The sequence below is a fragment of the Electrona antarctica genome (genome assembly GCF_951216825.1).
Source record: "Electrona antarctica genome assembly, chromosome: 4".
Taxonomy (NCBI): domain Eukaryota; kingdom Metazoa; phylum Chordata; class Actinopteri; order Myctophiformes; family Myctophidae; genus Electrona; species Electrona antarctica.
Window position 1 is genome coordinate 20,969,593 of NC_136809.1, and position 19,541 is coordinate 20,989,133.

The window sequence follows — 19,541 nt, forward strand, 5'->3', positions numbered from 1 at the left end:
TCAGAACATCCCACTCCACTGACACATGCCTCCTCTATTTGAGCGACCACATCAAACACGAGGTGGATGCTGGCAAATACTGCGGCATGGTCATGCTGGACCTCCAAAAGGCTTTTGACACCGTGAACCACTCCATACTGATTAACAAGCTAAAAGCAATTGGTTTTGATAGCACATCAGTGAGCTGGATGCAATCCTACCTGGAGGGGAGAGAACAGATGGTGGAGGTGAACGGAACACTGTCCCCACTGCCCCCTCCCAGTGAGCTGTGGCGTTCCACAAGGAAGCATACTAGGGACTTTACTGTTCCTAATATATGTAAACGACATGACATCAGCTTGTGACTGCAACTTGTTCCTGTTCGCAGATGACTCAGCACTGCTGGTCTCGGACAGGAACAAACTGCAGGTTGAAAAGGCCCTCAGCTCTGAACTCGTTAGAATCGAGTGCATGTGTTTGGTCCGACTAGTCATTGGTCCGAAACACGACAACCCACCTCAAACCCTAACCTAACCATAACCGCAAGCACGAGAGCAGGCGCTAGTCCGAGGTGCGGACGCATGTCGAACCAATGCTCCGTCGGACCATAGTATGCCTCCCGTTAGAATCTGCACCTGGCTCGCTGATAAACTATCCTTACACCTGGGAAAAACTGAATCCATTCTCTTCGGATCAAATAGTAATCTCAGCAAGGCAGATGGCTTCTTGGTTAGAGTGGGTGACAATATTATCACACGAAAAGATGAAATTACCTACCTAGGTTCCATCCTGGAGGCTAATCTTTCCGGTGATAAAATGGCCACCAACGTAATCAAAAAAGTCAACCAAAGAACAAGATTCCTTTACAGGATCTCCTCACTGGTCAACAAAAACACCTTGAAGACCCTAACAGGAGCCCTCGTACAAGGTTTCTTCGACTATGCATGCACCTCTTGGTACCACAGCACCTCAAAGGCCCTTAAAACAAGGCTCCAGACCTCCCAAAACAAACTGGTCAAACTTGGCCTCACCCCCCGAACCCACCTCACCCCTGCCCACTTTGACAGGCTGGAATGTAGGGTCGACGACAGAGTACAGCATCTTGCAATGGGTCTGGTCCACAAGATTCGATACACCACCAAGATACCCATGTAGCCATGTCTAAATACTTCCTTAATGTTAACACCAGAGTGCAACAAATCATGTACAACCCAGATTCGGCACAAACAAGGGACTACATTCTTTTCGCTCCTATGAACGCCCCCTACCAACAGTCATCATATTAGACATGCGAATCCCTTGACTCCTTCAAAACCGCTCTCAAAGGGCACCTATGGACGGCTGCAATTCGTAACTGGCCCCCGGAAAATCGGAATCCCCCCCCTTTTCCTCCTCACTATATATGTTTCTTTTCCCTTTTTACCTCCTTTATGATGAATTCCTGTTCTGATCTCTGGTTATATATAAGTGTCTATTTGTACGTCTCTAAATGTTTTGATGAATTGAACAAGGTAAACAATTGTAATGCTTTATTGGGTCGTCCACTCACAGTTAACATTCTTTTGTATTGAGTTGTGCTTGAAATGTACTGTAATTCTGCAAACTATTAATAAATATTTCAATCAATCAATCAATGTGCTTGGGAGCGGCAGCATAACACACATGATAACACATCATACACACAACACAACACACATACACACAACACATCATAACTTTGATGAATTGAACATGGTGGACCCTCTTGTAAACAAGTGTAATGCTTAATTGGGTCGTCCACTCACAGTTAACAGTCTTTGTATTGAGTTTGTGCTTGAAATGTACTGTAATTCTGCAAACTGTTAATAAATATTTCAATCATTTAGGCCCGGGGACACTCAACACTTCCTATGTTGTTTATTAACGCGCGCAGTAGACACGCAACTAAACTACGGCAAGTCTGTAAGGACAAACAGTACCCAGTTATCACACATGTTAATACACCACAAGTGTCGTTCGATTTTGTTTATGAATTTGTAAACCTGGTTTTCAGTTTCTATTTTCTAACCACAGAGCTAGTTGCTAGATAGTTGGTTGTTGAGTAGCTTCCAGAGCTCCCGAAGATTGTTTTTGTTGTCCTGGGCTTTATGATAGTATGAAGTTTATTTTTGCAGATTTGGTCATCATGGCAGTTACAATGTTTCTACCCGTCAAATTTCGCGAGTAGATTTAAAATGCATTGATAACACTCACTCTGTTTATCTCTATCATGGCACACGCTCGCGACTGTGAAGGTTCAGGTTGTGTAACTGTGGCTGATGGAGCACCACCAGCAACATTGAGTGTGGGAACAGCATCCTTCTCCAGTCTCAGATGTTTTCTTAGTCCAGCTTTCCACTGCCCATAGCCATCATAATCACTCGGAGTAAAGTGGGCCCCACATATTGTCGAGATGCCCGGGGTCCCCTTGTTCCAGTCCGCTCTCTTGATCCGAGCAAATAGGTCCCACTTGCGAGCAATCTTCTCGTTTTTTGGCCAAACGTGCACTACGCCATCATATTGGGAGTTACTGCACCCTCCAATAACGCAACGCTTAGGCATCTTGTTAGCTTTTAAAAAAGCGAGTTTGGTAAAAGTAAACTATAAACTACTACCACTAAGCTACTACTAAAACGAAACTAAAACTAAGCTATAACTACTACACAAATTCCAACTCTGCAACTCGACCAACAACTCCGTCTCCCTCACTGTCTGAGCGGTAACTGGAGAAGTCGCCGGTTTTCCGACACACCGCGAAAAGTGCGGACATCTCGCCGCGAAGGTCCCAGAAAGTCCGGACATGTCGCCCGAGGTGGGAGAGCTCGCCCAGAGACAGAGAGGCAGAGCCAGTGTCCCAGTAGAGTTTAGAGTTTACACTAGAGTAGGAATGCTAATTCAATAAAGCACCCTCCCAAAGAGGGGGGGACAGATCCTGTCCATGTAGGAATGCAAAAGTTTAAAACACACAAGAGGTCAAATGTAGGAATGCAAACGTGTATTTGCCAAAACATACAAGGACAAAAAGTTGTCATAGCAAATGTTTACTATATATATATATATATATATATATATATATATATATATATATAAATGACGGAGTGGTTGCGCAAAGACCCGCCCGGCAGCACTGTTTAATGCAATTTATTTGTGCGAATTATAAGTATTTTTTGTTGAATTACTCATGACAAAGTTGTAAAAGTCAACAGTGTATATCCATCAAATAAGCAAGCAGCAGACAATACACTAGTTCTTTCTTTCAATAATTTTATTATTATTATTATTATTATATTTTCACAATCTGATACACAGATACGCCCGGCTAGCCTACTTTCTAATGTTTTGATAATTCGCGCGACAGATGTATGCATGACGGTATAGAGTTTCAAACTAGTGTATTTAAGAAGATGATGATCAGGTAATATAATTGTGAAAATAATAATAATAATAAAATGATTAAAATAAAGAACTAGTGAATTGTTTGCTAGCGTGCTGCTTGTTTATGTTATGGATATACATACTGTACAGTTTTTTCATGAATAATTCAACAAAAAAATACTTGTAACAGTAACACGCACAAATAAATTGCATTAAACAGTGGTGCCGGGCGGGTCTTTGCGTCATTTAGATATATGTATATATATATGTATATATATATATATATATATATATATCTCTCTCTATATATATATATATATATAGAGAGAGAGAGAGAGAGAGAGAGAGAGAGAGAGTACATACAGTAGCTGCACACACCACTACTTCAATAATAGAAAGGAAAAAAGTTGTCATAGCTGCAAAAAAGTAATACATTTGCTATTCAGCTAGTGTGCGACAGTGCGACTGTTCCATTCCGGTCACTGGGACATTCACTTTAGATGCCATCTGAATAATGTAACTAATTGGTCCATTTAGTTTTGTTTTACACTCTCAAGAGTTAAATCTAATTAGGGTAAACTCTCCCACCATGTTGCATTATGAATAGTTATACTTTAAAAAGGTTTACATTGGCCTGGGCCGTGGCTCAGCGGTCCAGGCACTTTGGCTGGTAACCCAGTCTGGCAGTGTGCCGCGGGTTCGACTCCCGATCCCGACGGCCCTTACTGCATGTCACTCCCCCATCTCTCTCCCCATTTCCTGTCAGCCTGTCCCTCTATAAAAAAACATAAAATAAAGGCGAAGCCGATAAAAAAAAAAACATTAAAAAAAAAGGTTTACATTGTATGCTCGTGTGTTAAATGTGCAAAAGCCATTTTCTATGAGAGGTTTTTGGCATATCCCTTTAAGTTCACTCCACTTTTATAACACTGCCCCTTTAAGAGCCTCCATTGTTGTTTGGGGATGTCCAGTTAATGGTTCTAATGCAAATATAGGGTAAATGATGATGGCTAATACTTCCATCAATACATTAGCAATTAGCATGTGAGACATTTTTGTGTATTCACACATTGGGTATTCACAGTCACTTTATTCTCTAACAGTTAATACAAACAAAAACAAGTCTTCTGAACAACATTCTAATCATATCACACCATGGCGAGATGTCCACAGATCCTGGCGAGCTGTCCGGCAAGCTGCTCACAGCTCCAGTCTTCACTTTTTGAAAATTCGCGCGTGTTTTCTCCACTTTTCGCCGCAGACTCAAGTCGAGTATTTTTTTTTCTCAAACTGTTTAAAAAAAAAAAAAAAGCCGAGCTGCTGCCGAAACCCCTATCTCTCCCTGACGTCACGTGATGACGCATTCAGTTTTTTTTTCCGAATGCAAGCCTGTTCAGGGAGCTCTGAACTTCAACTGCGCCTGTGTCTTGTTATTTCTAAAACGTTTTTTACTGGACATCCTTAGGGGGTCTTTGATAGATAATATGCATCATTACTTTTAAAAGGAAAGGTCCCTGCTCCCCCCCTTTAATTAGATATACTCAAGTAAAGTACAAATATCTCAAAATTGTAGTTTGCACTTAAGTACAGTAGGCTACTTACAGTACAGTAAGTGCACTTTCCACCACTGCCGAATGAAAGCCTCTTCTACAGGAACTCTGTTTAAGTCTTTTATTTTTGACAGTGCCTCCGCTCAATTAAGCAGCTATGTGTGTCCCTAGTATGTATGTATGTACATGTATGTACATATGTATGTATGTATGTATGTATGTATGTATGTATGTATGTGCGTGTGTCCGAGCATGGAAAGCTGCAACACGGTAACTGTCAGTTCTCGACCGTTTCAGACGCGGGAAGGCTCGCCGGAACTGCGCCAGCCCCCTGGGCTCATTCCTTGGGGGTCTGGATGTTCCAGGGTTCCATGATAACTTTCTAGAAGAATTTTTCCAAAAATAATCAAAGTACAGTACAGAGCACAGTACACCAACACAGTACAGTAACTATAACAATAAATCTTATGACCAGGACAGAATCTCAAAGAGTGGTGTCATAGAGTGCAGTTTAAGCGATCAAAAACTGATTTCTGCACCCGTAAAATTCATAGATCTGTAGTTCATTGTCACACGACAATTAAATGCAGATCTATGAAAAATTACTCCAGTAAATGGACTGGTCAGATGTTCTAAATGGCAACTCAGCCAAGGGCACCTGGTCAAGTTTCAAATCTGCATTTTTGTCTGTAATTGATAACATTGCACCGGCAAAAGTGTCAAAAGTCAAAGCCCATACTGAACCATGGATGATGGGAGAAATCTTAAAAGCCATAAAACTCAGAAACAAAATCTTCTCTGAGCACAACAAAAACAAAAATGAGCAACTATCTGAAAAATGTAGGAAACGCAATGGGTTTTATTTGTCACAATCCATACAGGTACAAGAAGCTTAATGTAAGTCGCTCTGGATTAAGAGCGTCTGCTAAATGCCTAAATTGTAAATTGTAAACTGAAACTGAAATATGAAGAAGAAATATGAAAAATATGAAGAAGCGGCCTTCAGGAATATATACATCAGCATAGCAATATGCAATATAGTGAATTCTATTGAGATTCTATCAAATGTAATTGTAATAAAGTTTTACTTCATTATATATAATATATAATGGGCTGTATATGTATATACAGTATATACTGTGTATATGGTGCTATGCTAATGCTAAACATTTGCATAGACAGAAAGTGGGCTATAATGTAGACTCCAGCATGGCCTGTGACTCATCTCTCTGCTCATTTTCATCATTATCCTTTTTGATACGGTCTAGGTCTAGGACAATCTTTTTCTTTACCCTGAGCCAGTCCCACCTCTCAGGTAGCAGGCCATGGTTGAACATGCAAGAAGCTATGAAGGAGAAAAACAAGATGGCCACAAAGGTGGTGAGCATGCAGATAGTCCTGACAGGGGACTGCTGGACATAAACGCCGTCCTTTAGCGTGCAACCTGGAAGCGGGAGGATAACTGGAAGACCTAAAGCCTTTTCTCCAGTTAAAATTCTCATCGTCACCCCAACCAGGTAAGCCAGGGAAGCCCCATAACCATTTGACACGCTGAAGAAGAGGACACAAACCAGCTGAGGGAAGAGGATGGTATAGGCCAAGTCTGCACCAAGGATCCAAAGCACCAGAATGCTGTTGCTGTAGTAGAGGGTTAGAAGTGTGGCGGTTACACCTATTACCACGACTGAGATACGGATCACCCACATCATCTCACGGTCTGATGCCTGGCACACAGGGTAAGGAGAGAAGAGTGAAAGAGAGAGAGAGATACTGTATTTACTTATGCATATGTACATTTTAAAGGGGAACTTTGCCTATATTTAAAGATGGAGTGCTGTGATTTTTTTCAGTTTTTCATGTGTTTATGAGGTGACAGTACTTCATTAGACCCCTTGGTGTGGTTGTTATGTGCAATGATGTCTTCCCTTTGTATTTAGGGTTTTTCCTGGAGGCTGGAACCTTGACAGTCAAATGTGGCAATGAAAAAAAACAGTGATATAGTGACATCACAATATCATCCCCTCCCCTTTATCATACAATAACAGCTCACGGCACTCCATCGTTAATAATAATTTAGCTCAATTATGAGGAGAAACTGAAGATCAGATGAAAAACGTCTATTGCGTTCTGTGTCTAGAGGTTGTGCTAGACTGGAGAATCACCACCAACCTATGTATGTAAAACCTATATGTTGTTTTCATGTAGGCTGGTACTGAACTTATATTTATCATACCCATCATACACATGTAAGCAAACTCACGCTCAGCCAAGGCTGCTTCCTCCATACTGTATGTCTCACCTGTTTCCGGAGGATGTTCTTATAGATGTTGGAGGAAAATATAGATGTCCCTGAAAGCAGGCCAGAGTCTGCAGACGACATGACAGCAGCGGCTACAGCACCAATCCCAATGATGGAGATGTAAGATGGAGTGAGGTGTTGCAGGGCCAGGGGGAGAACAAAACTCTCTTCTCCCCGCTCGTATGGAGACAGAGGCCCATACTGTGTCGCATTCCAGTCTGCACCACAGAGGAACAAGACAAGTCACATGAGCCATAGGTTTGGAGTATACATTTCTGTCTAAAATGTACACGCTCACACAGACTCCCAATCATAAAGACTTATTGTCTCCACCAGGCCGAAGGCATGGGGAGAGAGTATGTTTTGCACTCCGTCCGTGTGTGTGTGTGTGTCCGTCCGTCCGTCCGTCCGTCCTTCCGTCTGTGAACAGCTAATCTCCGGCACCGTTAACCCGGTCGATGCCAAATTTTGCACACACACTCCCTGGATGCCAACGATGAACCTCTGCCCCAAAATCTCCAGAGCGGCCTGTTATAGCGCCACCAGGAGACCGCTTTGTGCAAAACAAGTTTTTGGACAGTACACCTACAGATTTTGTCCAAACATCACGCAAATTGGTACACAGTCTCTCTAGAGCCATTCAACGAAACGGGTCTTTCAGATTTCTCAGACTCCATCCTGATTGGCTAAGATTGGCTTCCAAAGTTCGCAGGAGTGCTCAGTTTCAAACAAAATGCTGCAAATCATGAACACATCGTGTGATTTCCGTGAAATTGTGCACGCACATTCCCACTAGGCCGAGGAAGAAATGCCACATGAACATTTTCAACTCAGCCTCATGGTGGCGCTATAACTGGCTGAAAAGTGTTTTTACCTCTAAATGCATGGATCTGTGGATAACTTTGTATGCCAACGGCTTAGAGGCCAAGGAAAAACCTTTGCCTGGAATTTCTCACATCTGCTCTTTATAGCGCCACCAGGAGGCCAACATATGTAAAACACATTTTCTAATATTACTCCTTCAGATTTTATCCAAATTTCACGCAAATCGGCACACATGCTCTTCATAGTCATGTGATCAAGACGGGTTTGTTTGATTTCTCATAATCCACCCTCATTGGCTACGATTGGCTTCTAAACTTTTCAGGAGTAGCCCGCTTTGTACCCATTTTGTACAAATCGCCACAACTACTCAACGCAGCGTCCGATTGTGGTGAAACTGTGCATGCATATTCCCACTAGGCCTCATGGTGGCACTACAACAGGCCAAGCCGCGTCACACACACACACACACACACACACACACACACACACACACACACACACACACACACACACACACACACACACACACACACACACACACACACACACAAACACACACACACACACACACACACACGTTTATTGCTCCTAAACATTTTGCCAAACATCACACACACACTCCTATCCTCCTGGTGGAGACCTGTGCCCAGAAGGGCACTTTTTCTAGTTCAGTTTGATTTGTGGAAAAGGAAAGAAAGAAACGGGGAAAACAGCAGAGAAACAATCCCTTTGGAATGTAGTGATTTTTAGATTTTCTTTCCCGTCCCCTGGCGGAGACAATAATATCCTCAGCCATGATGTTAAACGTGTCTGTTAAAATCTAGGTTTCCTACCTGTGGACGCTGCAACAGCCCCAACCAGTACAGAAGGGATTCCAACTATGACAATGACAATGGCAGCAATGAAGCAGATCAGCTGAGCATTGGCTGAAGAGGAAACAGACAGTGTCCTCTGGTGGAAGGATTGGAATCCCATACTGCCCAGAGCCTGGGACAGGAAAGAGGAGGGTAATAAATAACAGTAGTGTGGGTGTTGCTGTTTATGAAGACCTAAATGAAACATGTGATTGTATGTATAGTTTTGCATATGCATTTGTATTTTCTTTATGATTATGGATTTTGGCCCAGATAGTTTGTCTTATGTACACCCCAGCCCCCAATCCAACCCTGCAGGATCTTCTAGCTGTGAGGTGACAGCACTACAGACTGTGCCACCGTGCCCCCCTGATGAAAATGATTTATTGTTGGTTTATAGGGGGATGAAACCTTAGGCTGATTTTGTAGTTTGTCTTCCAGTTAAGGGTAGAAACATAGCTGATTAGTACTGTGAGGTACAGCATGCAACACAGTTGCACGTTACATTAGCTAATAAGAGCTTTAGGGATTGGTGTGTTAGATATAGTGTATGAGTAGATATGTGTCGATGTGCGTTGGACATATTATTGTTGACTTCCTTCTCATTTTCAAATACATATATATATATATATATATATATATATATATATGGCTTTTGTGTCTTTACAGTGAAGACGGACAGGAAAAAGGGAGGGAGAGACGGGGAGAGACATGCAGAAAAGGTCGTCATGAACGGGACTCGAACATGCGACACACTCAGGCCAGAGCTTATATGTGGCATGCGACTGGACTGCTAGGCCAGCAGGCGCCCCAATAGTGTTGATTTTGACAACGAATTTTGATTTAGTTTTAGTCATTTTCATGCATTTCAGGCGTCATAATGGCATCATAACTAATTGATTGATTGATTGATTGAAATATTTATTAACAGTTATTACAGTACATTTCAAGCACAAACTCAATACAAAGACTGTTAACTGTGAGTGGATGACCCAATTAAGCATTACACTTGTTTACAAGAGGGTCGTACAAATAGACACTTCTATATAGTCAAAGAACAGAACAGGAATTCATCATAAGGGAGGTAAAAAGTGGCTGATAATGGCTGATTTTAGACTGATTTTAGGCATGCTGAAAATAGCCGATCTACCAACCGTGACACGTTGTGAGCTTGTGTGCTAGACCAAGCATAAAATGACTTGTCTTTTAGTTCTACTGGATCTCTTCTCCACTAGTCCCTCCCTAACATTTTAGTCTAGTTTTTAATTTGTAATCCATTCTTTTCACCCAGTGTCAATTGTCTAATTATGTAATCCTGGGCACTATACACTCCCTCTGCCAACCTGGGGAGAGCTGACAGACTGACCTCATGATTCCTTCAATGCATGAGGAGTCCAAGCCGCTTCTTTTCATCTGACAGGGGGGAGTTTCCCCGGTTGGAATTATAGCGTGGAAGGAACACGTTATTCCAATCAGTTCCTTTCCCCTCCATCAGGCACTATTTCGTCATACGGTAGTTTTAGTCATCATAGCTTGGCTTTTATTTAGTTTTTATTTGTTTTTCCTCAGTGAAAAATGGTAGTCGATGAACATTTTTCGTCATAGTTTTAGTCAAATCAACACTGTCTTACAGTCTACAACACAATAAAACAATCGCATGGTGAGTTTGCAGCAAACAGTTACATGGTCAGGGCACTGAAGAAGGCACATTCAATCCTGTCTAATCCTAGCCACCCCCGTCACATGAGTTTAAAAGTTGCTTCTATCTGTCTGTAAATAATGCAATGTGATTTTACGATTGATTTTATCATTTATCACAAATCATGGATCGTGGATCATCAGTCCCTCCCTCCCTGTCTATTCGAAAATATCCAATCTAGTGTTTGACCGAATCCAACATTAATCCAGGTATGGGAAAGAACATCAAAGCGTCAGTTAAATCATTGATAATAATGCTATAATAGCGTTTGAAACACGTATTTTTCTAGATGAACTTTCTTCACCTCACCAGCAGTAAGAAATCATCAATCCACTTCCAGGCTTGGTCCAGATCCAAAGTGCCTATCCAGGGTGCCTGGTAAGTCTGGTTAAAGGCTGTATGTACTATGCCTATGGATATGGTGTTGGTCAGAAGAAATGGGACACACAACCACTGGATAGGAAGATATAATGGACATCACAATGAGAATTACACAAAATAAAATATAAAACATTGAACTTTAAATGTCAATTATTCTATTGGAAGAGGTGCACCTCTTAATGAGGTTGTGTGTGGGCTGTGGGGCTAATGTCTTTATAAAACCTTCTTGTGACCACCGCACTCTGACTTATTTATGGTGCGTTACCAGCTTATATCAACATTGTAAATAGGTGAAGAGGTCGCACACACCAAGAATCAATTTTCAACAGGTTTATTTCTCTACATCAGGACAAACGTTTCGGCTATCTATAGCCTTCATCAGTGTAAGGAGTTGTCGGTGTCAAGTCTCTTTTAAAAGTGTGGTGACAATGTGCAGGTGCACATAATCACTGTTAATCACCTCACAGTCACATGCACACAAGCAGTGATTAGACTGGGCTTGGTAATACTAGTGCTATAAAGTCTCTGTTAACAATGCAAATACATTTGCCCAATATATCTTAAAATACAAATAGGCTACACAAACAAGATGACCAAATAATTAGATTTGTTGAATTATTTTGTAACATGGTTTGTGTATTTTAAGATATATTGGGCAAATGAATTTACATGGTTAACAGAGACTTTATAGCACTATTACCAATCCCAGTCTGTAATCACTGCTTGGGTGTGACTGTGAGGTGATTAACGGTACTGTATGTGCACCTGCACATTGTCACCAATACTACAAAAGAGACTTGACACCGACCACTCCTCACACTGATGAAGGCTGGATAGCCGAAACGTTTGTCCTGATTTAGAGAAATAAACCTGATGAAAATTAATTCTTGGTGTGTGCGACCTCTTCACCTATTTACATGGCTAATGTGCATGGGACCCTGACGGCAGCGCTTCTTCTTTCTATTCAACACAGGACTAAGTCTTCATACTAACACACACTAACACAAGGAGATCATTTTAAGATGAACTTCAGTTGACTGGGGTACGTTTGTACATACTGACATAGTTACTCACCAGACAGACAAATACTAGTGACATCTGGATAACATCAGTATAGGCCACAGAATAAAGGCCTCCTAACAATGTGTAGATGATGGCGATTGCTGAGGAGATCCATATAGAGTAAGAGAAAGGCAAGTCCAGAATTACACTCATGGTTGAACCTGTAAGGATAATAAAGGACAGCTTTTATGTGAGACTTTTCGTCTGCATTTCTATGCCACCTATTGTGATTTGTTTTAAACTGCTTTGCCCGAATGTGACATGACACAAGAAAAACTGCGATGGTGGAGGCACCCATGCAAGGTATCAACCTGCTCATCAGGAGAAGACAGTGTTTTGCTCAAGGATACTTGACCTAAACGACGATAAAGCCAGGATGAAGCAGGGTTCAAACAGGCCACTGTTTTAGACCACTGCTGCCCAATATGAGGTGGCATGATACAAGAAAGATAGCAACAGAATGTTTTTGTCTGTCTACCCTTCATCATTGTAAATGATAGAACAGCACATGCAAGCATACCGTACACCAGGGGTATTCAACTAGATTAGGCAGGGGCCAGGGGGCCACAATTAAGTTCATGGTTTAACCGGGAATCATTAAGAAATGTGTAACTGGTTCGTTAAATGTGTAACTGGTCCGTCCGTCCGCGTGTGTGTGTGTGTGTGTGTGTATGTGTGTGTGCATGTGCGCGTGTGTGTGTCTGTCCGAGCACTTTTTGGGTAAATAGGCAATTATTCAATACATTTAATTATAATTCATGCAGGGTTTGACAACTGATGGCTTTTAGGTTATTGTGAAGATAGGTAGGAAAGTGAAATTAATCTCGGTCGAAATCAGTTTTATTTTGTCTTTACCTAAACCAGATAGAGTGCAGGCAACCCACAGTACATCAATTAGCAGGGTAGGGAGTACCACGGCACCAGTGAATACTACTCCATATTTCCTCTGAAACGGGTCCATCATAGTAACATACTTCTTGTCCCTCATTGGCTTGGCAAAGAATAGGCCACCTAGATCATGGAGAAATAATCATTTCCATTGAGTTAGTGATTTGACATGACATGACATGAGAGTGTGTGTGCGTGTGCATGCGTGCGTGCGTGCGTGCACTGTACATTGACTACACAAGTCTTTCTGGAAATACATCTCTTCAGAATTACACTCTTTCTGTTTCTGTTATTTGTAATTACCTGAGTGAGAAAATCCTCTTACAATGGTCATGAAGATACACTTGTGAACTTAGATAACCCAAACATAAAGTTGAGCGCATCAAGAGGGCCCAATTAATCTATTATGTATTATTTAAGATGAAGTGCTTTACTTACCAATTACAAAGGACACAGAATACTGTACAGGCATAAGAGCCCATATTAACCCCATTGTAGGACTGTACACAGCCTCCGCTACTCCAAGGACGAAACCACCTCCAACCCATGTAGCTGCAGAAGTCAGTATGGGAAAATGGTTGATCTTGCATGTTTTAAAAAGATCAATACTGCAATGTAGAAATACTGTTCCACATAAAAGTCCGGAATAAAAAAATGACTTGAGTAAAAGTACAACAGTCTTGGTACTCATTGTGCAGAATGTACCCGTTTCACAAGTTCAAAATGTATAAAGAATCTTTTGAAAATAGCTGATGTACAAGCTCACAATGTGTCACATCGTGACGCATTGTGAGCTTGTAGATTATAGGAGATGATTAGATTTATGACACCATACATCACATCAGATTATAATGATAACAGATAGTATAATGCTTATATATGATACGATGGCAATAAGGCCTGTCATACTGTAGTTAGGTAGAATACTCAGGTTCAATACATAGTCATTCGTATAAAAACACGTTCACCCCTAGACAGCACATGCAGACTGTACACACACATGCACACACAGGGACAAAGGGCACTGCACCAAAAACACGCGCACACACACATAGACACAGGGATGCACACATACATGTGGGGGATCAACCCCCCTTCGCTACATAGGATTAAACATATGGTTGTCATGGGAACTGACAAGGATAGAGTTCAGTTGAGGTGAGGGCCTGATTGGCACAGAGAATCTGCAGTACACGTATGGAGCCAATGAGTGCATCTGAGGATAAACATTTATGTACAAAGGACCTCAATCATCATTATCATAACTAAATGGACCGATCGCTGTTCCCCGTCCGGGTGGACTTAAACCCTGTTGTTGTTAGACCATCTGTAAACAATTCCCCCCCTATCAGTAATGTGATCTATTACATTGCATTACCCACACTGAACATAATTTGCTGTTCATATATTCAGAACGGGTAAGGACTAGTACTATAAATATAGGAACTCGGACAAAGAGCTTTAGTTTAGCCCAGGATGCCTACATGAACAGGAGATGAAGAGAATGCTCAAGAGAATGACGGCATCGGATTCGAGAAGGGCTAACTCCATCTGCTACCTACGCAGATGCACAATTACTCTTTTATATCAATAAAGCATCTTCACTTTTCTACAAACCTGTTGACCTGTCACGATATGCAGATTATGCACTGACCAGTTATTGTTTTGCAGGTATGTGGAAATTGTGTTTCCCAGCTTACCAGTCATGCTGAACATTCCCACTATCAGGTTGATGTTCCTGCCTCCGAGGAGAGAAACTTCTGTCCTGTCCCCCTGGAAATCCTTCTCAGCCCTCCTGGACTTTTGGGAAGCCCAGATTCCCGTCCCCAGAATTAATAGATAGAACAATACCACAACAATCAAGCCGGGGATGTTCAAAGCCATGACGACCCATCCACCGGCAATCAACAGAATGACTGACAGGTCTTGTAACTGGATGCTACAACAGGACTGAACGTTTGCTCCTTGCCTCCTTCATTGATTTACTTCTGGCATTACGTAGTTTACCAGGTTATATATTAACATGGGAATAGATTTTAGGGAGGCCTTGGTCAGACTGTCTCTAGTTCCAAGCTGAAGTCCTCCAATAATGGTCTCAGTGTGACCTAGTTAGTGAGCTACTGTGGTAGAGGTGATGTATATCATGTATGGTGGTGCATTAGGCAACTTCCACTCTCTCTTCGTCACAACAAGGCAGATGTCCTGGAATAGTACAGAGAGCAATAAGCATAATAGTGTTAGAGCAACTAACCAAATACAAAATAAGTACACAATTTGGCAATGCTATTACTGAAAAAGCAGAGCATAGTTCAGCAAGTCTTGCGTAGCCATGTCAACTATTCCACAATGTCCGAATGCTATATAGAGTATGGAACTACACCTCCCGAAATCTTAATCCGCCATCCGCTGGCATAGATCTGATGGGTTTTTTTTTCTACCTTGGAAATAGAGATCACCCAAAGACATGAAGGGGAGGCCTTGGCCTCCCCCTTTAGTAGATCCCCCTTTAGTAGATCACAGGATCTACTAAATGTGTCAAACTGACATATTGAGCCTATGACACAGCAGCTGAGCTGGAGGTAGCAGAGACTAAAATGTTGAGGTTCTCTCTGGGAGTAACAACTAATAAGGATGAATAGGATCAGGAACAAGTACATCAGAGTTACAGCGCATGTCAGATGTTTTGGAGATAAAGTCAGAGGCTAGACTGAGATGGTTTGGACATGTACAGAGGAGGGATAGTTTTTGGTAGAAGGAATCTATAACCTTGCCTCACCAGGATTTTCCAAACAGCGACAAGGGTTACCACCCATCCCGTAAAATACAGAATTGTCCCGTATTTGGAAACTACGTGTCCCATAATGAACTGATACAGGACACAATTTGGTCTGTATTTTAAGGTCGGGGAATAAATATGGGGGCGATTTATTTGACAATTCTGCTGTTCTCCTCACTCTGCACCCCTGAGTCCCCTACGCTCTCGTTGCTGACTGCCTGTGAGTGTGTGTGAACCTGGTGTCTGAGAGTTCTCAGCAGCTCATTAATTGGATCCATAAATATTCCCTTTGGTCTTCCTAGACCTAGAGGAAGACCAAAGAGAAGATTTATGCATGTAGTAAAAGAGGACATGAAGTTAGTTGGTGTTATAGTCAGACAAAGTTAGTAAAAAATGAACGAATGCATAAAATAAAAACAGAAGAAACGGAAACAAAACATTTATAACACAACCTAGTTATAAACATTCTTTGTTAAAAAGGAAAGTCTTTAGTCCTCTCTTAGTCCTCTTTACAAATATTGTGCTTTTACTCCACTACATTTATTTGAAAACCTTTGTTACTAGTTACTTTGTAGATATTGATTATTACAAAACATAGATTAACCACTTCAGCCCTATTCATTTGAAAATAGCCGATCTACAAGCTCACAATGCGTTGCAAATTGCAATGCAACACATTGTGAGCTTGTAGATATGCTATTTTCAAAAGGTTTCATACATTTGAAAATGTGAAACGTGACTATTACTTTTGTTACTTTAAGTACATTTTGATGCCAATACTTTTGCACTTTTACTCAAGTACATTTTGAATTCCGGACTTTTACTAAACAGAAATAGAGATTTCTATATTGCAGTATTGATACTTAAGTAAAACGTTTGAATACATATTCCTTGTCATGAATGAATATACAGACTATCAACAATCAGAACAATGACACTCATATACCTTACATAATTATATGTACAGACAGTCAACAGTGAATATGAATATACTGTATGAGTGAAGAGGTAAGTCTGGAAGGAGGTAGGGCCTACACACCATTCTTTAGGCAAAGGAACTACTTTATTAAAGACGTTTCGATCTCACAGGATCTTCATCAGATCATACTGACCTGATGAAGTCATACTGACCTGATGAAGATCCTGTGAGATCGAAACGTTGTCTTTAATAAAGAAATTCCTTTGCCTAAAGAATGGTGTGCGGGCCCTAACTCCTTCCATGATTGCCTATTGGCCCTGCACCCACAGTCGAGGTGTGAGTAAATAGGTATGCTCTGCATACTCTGAATTCTCTGAATTTCTTAAATGCAAGTCAAAGCTTGCCAAGCATTTGGACAGTGATCTCCAAACTCAACTGGGAAACCTAAAAAAACATTGTAACTGCCATGACCAAATCTGCAAAAATAAACTTTATCAATGATAAAGCAGAGGAAAACAAGAACAAACCTTGGGAGCTTTGGAAGCTATATAGCGGTGCATTTATATAGCGCTGGCGGAGGAAACCATGCAAGGCACCAGCCTGCACATCGGGAGCAATTAGGGGTTCAGAGGACACTTCGACACTAACTCTGGGAGAGTCCGGGATCGAACTGGTAACCTCAGTTTTCTCATCCGGCCGTTCTGCCGGCCACCCCTGAGTCACTGCCACCCCGAAGCTACTCAACAACCAACTAGGCTGCAGTCAGAAGCTAAAGGGGGCACGGTGGCAGTCGGTAGTGCTGTCGCCTCACAGCTAGAAGGTCCTGGGTTCGATTCCCGCTGGGGACGCTGTGGGCACTGGGGGTGTGCTCTCTCCTCCGCGGCATCAATGCCCATACCCGAGGCGGGGTTGGCGAAAGGGCCTTTCTGTGTGGAGTGTTCTCCCTGTGTCCCCTATAGGGTAGGTACTCCCACAAAAAACATGCAGTCTAAACTCCCCCTGGCCAGCCGGGGCGCCTGATGGAGGGGAAAGGAACTGGTCGGAATAACGTGTTCCTCCCATGCGCTATGTCCAGCAGGGCATAACTCCCCCCTGTCAGGTGAAAAGAAGCAGATTGGACTCCTCATGCATAGAAAGAAGCATGAGGTCAGTGCGCTAGTCCGCTGCCCTCCCCAGGCAGGGTGACAAAATGATCACAAGAAAAGACGAAATTAGTCAAATTACCTACCTAGGTTCCATCCTGGAGGCAAATCTTTCCTATGATAAAATGGCCACCAATGTAATAAAAAAAGTCAACCAAAGAACAAGATTTCTACAGGATCTCCTCACTGGTCAACAAAAATACCTTGAAGACTCTAACAGGAGCCCTCATTCAAGGTTTCTTCGACTATACATGCACCTCATGGTACCACAGCACCTCAAAGGCCCTTAAAACAAGGCTCCAGACATACCAAAACAAACTGGTCAGGCTACTACTTGGCCGTACTCCCAGAACCCACCTCACCCCTGCCCATTTTGATAGGCTGGAATGGCTTAGGGTTGACGACAGAGTACAGCAACTTGCAATGGGCCTGGTCTACAAGATTTGCTACACCACTAAGATACCCATGTACGGTTGTACCTAAATACATTGTAGTCAAAATATTTCCTTAATGTCAACAAAGTCCACAATCACAACACCAGAGGGAGTTCAACAAACCACGTGCAACCCAGATTCGGCTCAAACAAGGGGTTAAATGACTTTCGCTCCTATATGCCACTAAAATGTGTTACGCCCTACCAACGGCCATTAAGAAATGTGAATCCCTACACCCCTTCTGGCTTGGCCATTTTAATATCACACTCAGCCGAGGGGATTGCACCGGCAGATTCATGTCTGGCCACTGCAAGGCTACTCAAAGCGCACTTACGGGTGGCTTCTATTCAAAACTGGCCCCTGTAAAAAAAAAAGTTAAAGAAGTGCATATTTGTACGTCTTTAAATGTTCCGATGAATTGAAAATGGAGGACCCTGACAAGTCCTCGTAGCAGTTTTTGTATTGAATTGTGCTTTAATTTGAAATGTACTCATTCTACAAACTGAATACAATTTTCAATCAATCAATCATTCATTAAATCAATCAATCAATAAATCAATCAATCAATCAATCAATCAAACCAACCACTGGTGTCACAGTTAGGCCAACATTTTCATTGCTTTCTATTTTAACGGTATCTATAAGTTATAGCGTTTGAATTATGGCACTTTTTTATTTTGTTCCTTCTTAGCTGCACTAGTGAGAGCACAAGGTTACATGGATTTCAAATTTGCAATGCTGGTCAGTTCAAACCGCTGTTCTGTTTGGGTATAAGGAGTTGCAAGCTAGCTTGCTACCTTGGATGAATAATAGAATGTTCACCTCGCCTCGGGTTTAAGGCCGAATCTGGTATTCCTAATGTACAGTATCACACAATGGAGGTTTAATTGTAAATCTGTACTTTAATAGGATAATTAAACTTAAAATGGAGTCATTTCAGTCAGAAAGACACAAACCCAATGCATTTGATCACAACTCATTAATTAAGTTAAAGACAATACAATACCTTATAGTATGTTATAGGTAAAGATTTGAGACTGATGCTAGCCTATACTACAATATGTAATTAGAAGCCCAATTATCTTACTGAAACTGAAACTTTAGCCAGGTGAGACTTATGTTTGCTGTATAGTGTATACAGACAGTGAACTCCAAAAATTATTTGACTTGATACATTTTCTATGTTGACATATTATTTCTGACCTGACCAATAATACAAACAGAGGAGTTCTATAGTATCTGCTACAGCACCTGGCTGTGTGTGCTGACACTATCTGAGGTTATGCAATACGAAGAGGTAGTAGTAATGAAGGCAGGAGAGACATGCATCTAAGAAGGCA

The 19,541-nt window shown here is 41.7% G+C and overlaps 2 protein-coding genes across 2 annotated transcripts in view; both read right to left on the reverse strand.

The window, feature by feature from the left end:
- LOC306921222 (ATP-dependent RNA helicase SUPV3L1, mitochondrial-like) overlaps positions 1 to 19,541 on the reverse strand; it is a gene marked incomplete at both ends in the record, with an annotated part of 427,184 nt that overhangs the window by 288,967 nt on the left and 118,676 nt on the right. The window lies entirely within an intron of this gene.
- Positions 5,559 to 15,128, reverse strand: LOC306921433 (high-affinity choline transporter 1-like). Its single transcript, XM_079498558.1, has 8 exons — positions 14,631 to 15,128; positions 13,369 to 13,482; positions 12,898 to 13,053; positions 12,055 to 12,203; positions 10,909 to 11,052; positions 8,880 to 9,033; positions 7,222 to 7,439; positions 5,559 to 6,646 (listed from the first exon to the last, which is right to left on the reverse strand). Exons 1-8 carry the CDS (start codon positions 14,812 to 14,814, stop codon positions 6,113 to 6,115), a joined length of 1,653 nt encoding a protein of 550 aa, XP_079354684.1. The 5' UTR covers positions 14,815 to 15,128; the 3' UTR covers positions 5,559 to 6,112.

Coding starts and splice junctions, on each gene's coding strand:
- LOC306921433 (XM_079498558.1), bottom strand. CDS start 14,814: ATGGCTTTGAACATCCCCGGCTTGATTGTTGTGGTATTGTTCTATCTA. Junction 12,204..12,897: donor CTGCACTCTATCTGGTTTAG/GTAAAGACAAAA, acceptor TTATCCTTACAG/GTTCAACCATGAGTGTAATT. Junction 9,034..10,908: donor TTGATGATTTCTTACTGCTG/GTGAGGTGAAGA, acceptor TTCCTGTCCCAG/GCTCTGGGCAGTATGGGATT.